This window comes from Arachis ipaensis, chromosome B09 (assembly GCF_000816755.2).
Source record: "Arachis ipaensis cultivar K30076 chromosome B09, Araip1.1, whole genome shotgun sequence".
NCBI classification, from domain to species: Eukaryota; Viridiplantae; Streptophyta; class Magnoliopsida; order Fabales; family Fabaceae; genus Arachis; species Arachis ipaensis.
In genome coordinates this window covers 2304839-2308795 of record NC_029793.2, presented here as the reverse complement: position 1 = coordinate 2308795, position 3957 = coordinate 2304839, and the positions used below count along the sequence as shown (strand labels likewise).

General features: G+C 38.9%; 1 protein-coding gene across 1 annotated transcript in view; it reads right to left on the bottom strand.

The window, feature by feature from the left end:
* LOC107614653 overlaps positions 1191-3957 on the bottom strand; it is a 3919-nt gene continuing 1152 nt past the window's right edge. Inside the window, 1 exon segment of the mRNA XM_021112708.1 lies at positions 1191-3957. This exon segment is cut by the window's right edge and continues 53 nt beyond it. Coding sequence (XP_020968367.1) covers positions 1368-3957 — 2590 coding nt within the window. The 3' untranslated portion in view covers positions 1191-1367.

Genomic DNA, 3957 nt, shown 5'->3' with positions numbered 1-3957 from the left:
ACTAAAGAAAATTATAATATAATATTATGTCAAAGTTCTTCTGTTTCTTTTTTTGCCCTTTTCTTTCTTTTTGGATGGATATTATTGCAAAGTTCAAGCAAGGAAAAGAGAGAGGGATGGCCCAACAAGTTAGTCATGAGATGGTCCATATTTTGATCCAAAACATAATTATGTGTGTGTCCGTTAGAGGAGATTTCATTAAATTTTTTGGGCACATTCCTAACACTCGTGTTCCAATGGTATATTGTTTGATCCTTGTTATTTATTAAAGGTTTAATACTTTAATTACTCTGTTAGTCTCTATAGTTTTGCGAAATTTTCAATTAGGTCCCTATACTTTTTTTTCTTTTAATTAAGTCCTTGCACCAAATTTTATTTTTAATTAGATCCCTATACTTTTTTTTCCTTTTATTTAGGTCCCTGCACCTATTTTTTTTTCTTAATTGGGTCTCTATATAATTAAACCAATTACTGTTAAGAGGGAACTAATTGAAAAAAAATTTGGTGCAATGACCCAATTAAAAGGAAAAAAAGTATAGGGACCTAATTGAAAATTTTGCGAAACTATAGGGACCAACAGAGTAATTTTTTTTTTTTTATCAAAGATAGGAGACTATGCCAGTTGAGCTATTACTCATTGGCTAAAAACTTGGAAGATAAGGAGACTCGAACCCGCAACCTCTTAATTGAGTAGGAGGAATCTATGCCATTTGAGTTATAACTTATTGGCGACCAACAGAGTAATTAAACCTTTATTAAATGACGAAAGTATATGCACTATGTTGCCAATAATAACACTGAGCCAACCAACTTAAGTTGGACGAGTGATTAGCTCCCTCATCCGCTTAAGCAAGTATCGAGACTTTGAATCTTGCGTTGTCTTGTATACGCAGCAACTCATTAGCCAACAGCAGACTCTTAAATGGAATTCAATCCACGAACGATTAGTCCTTAACTTGTCGGGTTGAAAGTTATCGTATGCAACCAAAAAAAAAAATTAACAGTGAGCCTAACATAAAAGTACACACCGCATTCAAAAAACCAACAAAACTTTGTCTTCATCAAATTCTATGTTGATATTATTTTCTGCTTGTTTATATAATTCTTAATCCTTGATTAAACCTCTTTATCTCAATCCTGTAGAATAAAAGCAAGCTTAGAGTAGTAAAAGGAACATTAACCAGAAGAGAAAAGCAGCAATGATTGGAGAAGATTAAAATTTGCAGAACAAAATCAAAATTCAGAATCAGTTTGATTTTGTAAAATGAACTTCTCATCATATATAACAAAACATCCCCAAGATACCTACATTTTCATGTATGTATGTTTGTTTACAACAGCTTCTGTCAGTGATCAAGTGTCTAACATCATTCTACATCAGATTGTTCTTTCTCATTTGCAGCACAACCGTTGGTACCCGGAACCAGTTCGGTTTCAGGAGACCTAGAAGACAACCTCTCGTATCTGAAACTCGGGAGAAGTCTATGCCGGCCGATTGTCAGAGTCCGGCTCAGCTTCTCGTAGCCCCACCTTTGTTGAATGTAGAGTACAATTGCAAGAATCATAGCAGTCACTGGAATGGCAATGTCACCAAACTTTGAGTAGAATTCCAAGCTTGGATTGACAAATTCCGAGTCCTCGGAAAGGTAAGGAGTTGGAGCCGGTGCTCGAATGTAATCATACACATGAGGAAGAATTCTGACCAAAGTTATTCCAATATAGTACAGTTTTCTGAGTGGTTTACAATGAATCTGCCAGATCAAGTTCCCAGTAATTTGTGGAAACAAGAAAAAATCTTCAACAAGACCACAGTATTCTTCCAATTCTCTTAACCAATCTGGAAGCAAATGAGAACTTTCGCCATCCACCGAATATGTCTTTGCTCTAAGAGGCTTCTGGCCGGCCTTCGTGCCATGAACTACTAGAACAATGACATATCCAATCAGATGCATGACAAAGGTACAGAGTAATACAAATTTATCACTTGGGAGACCAAGTGGTTCGTGAGAGGCGCGAGTTTGCAATCTGATGCGAGACTTCCACACCTTCTGACAAAGCCGAAGAGTTAGTAGCAAGGATACAATCAAGAGCAGTTTCACAGTGTAGTCAATGACATGAAGCCATTCACTGCTCTCAAGTTCACCTGATGCTGACACATCATAGGATTCCGAAGCCATTCTCTTGAAAAGAGCTTCAGCACCTGTTATCAATGGAATGCTATATCCAAGAGCTTGAATACCTAGCACAACAAGAGATACATACGGAAGCGAATCCACATTATCTTTTATATAAAACAGTTGGCTTAAAATGCAAGTAACAGCTAGTGTAAGCGTCAAGATGCGAAGAATCCCTTCGACACCTCTGCGTGAGAGGACATCCTCACGCTGCTTCCTGTATATGATTGGAAATGTTTGAAGTTTTATTGAATCAAAGCGAAGGGCATCATCGTCGGTTCTTTGACTTTCTATAGAAATTTTAGCTGTGGGATTGGCCAGCCACCGAGCTTTTATCGGAGGATAAGATATGACCACCTCGATCAAACAGTCCAGCCCAGACTCAAGGTCATAACTCTGATATAAGACCTTCCACGATGCTCGCACATCTCTACAGCCGATTAGATACATCTTTCCGACATGTGGATCATAAAGACCCTCCAAAGATACCACTGAAAAATTATTATAAGCTTTTCCAGTAAGAATGAGTTGTGCAGATACATTTATAAGAAGCTGCTTTTCTGTATATACATCCTTGACATGATAAGGTGTTTCTTGTTCCCAAGTTGAACCATTTCGGGCGTACCAATACCGGCCAAACAAAGGACCAACAGATAGAATTTCTATCTGAATGTCAACCCTTGGGGCCTGGATATTAGGCATAGGATCAGGATAACCGGAGACATGAAAACTGAGATCTTCTGAAAGAAGTGACAGACTATCTTGGAATGCCTCACTATCTTCCAGTTTGGGGAATGTCAGCAGCGATTTCTTGACTGAAGTTGTAAAACTGAAGGGCTCGTTTCTTTCCAAGACAGTGCCAGCCAAGTTAATCTTAGAGTAACTGTAATTTGGATGAGTGAATTTGAAATAATTCCAGAGCTCCGAAGGTAGCACAAACTTCTCAAAAGACAGAGGAAAGAAGGCATTCGCATTGTTAATGGGAGACAAAGTCCCCAAGATAATACTGCGCTGCTTTATCGAAAAAGTGGTAGGGAGATAGATACAGATCCGAGTGTTACAGCTACTCTCTTTGGCATTGATTAATCCGAGGCAACCAACCATGCAAAGCTGTCCACTAGAGGACTTCCAGATCCCTTCGGCCGCAAGAGACATGTTGTTCGGACCAGATCTCTTTGCAGCAGTATATAAATTTTCTGATGGAGAAACTGCTCTTAAAACTGCAGATACTCTAGCAGAGCCGGCATTTCGATTAGTAGTTGGTTGCTCACAGATAACAAGCTGCATATAAAGTTTAACATCTTGAAACCCTCCATCTGTTGTTTTGATCGCCTTATCAGACAAAAAGGGACCTAACTTACTGCAGAAATCATCAGTGCCGTTGCATCTCCAGTTCGGCACGACATTTAGAGGCTGCTCTGTGGTAATTTCTTCAAGGATTTCACAGAATCTTTCCCCTTGATAAACACCAATGCCATCGGTTGTTGTGTTATCTTTATAAGGGTATGGACTGCATGCCTTGGACAAGACATGTGGGGTGGCAAATTTGTATTTCGCTGACTTTCCCAATTGTGATGATATGCGAACCGGATCAAAGTATTTAGGATTTGATAGGGGGTTCACACTTCTTAACTCTCCATTGATGATCCTGTTTGTTAATGTGAATGTCATGGGATATCGAAGAACTAGAAGAATTTGATCATCTTCTGACAGAGGAATATCACCATGATTCTTCATCCATGACCAAGGATTAGAAGGATCGGCCTCTCGAGTCGGAAGCATT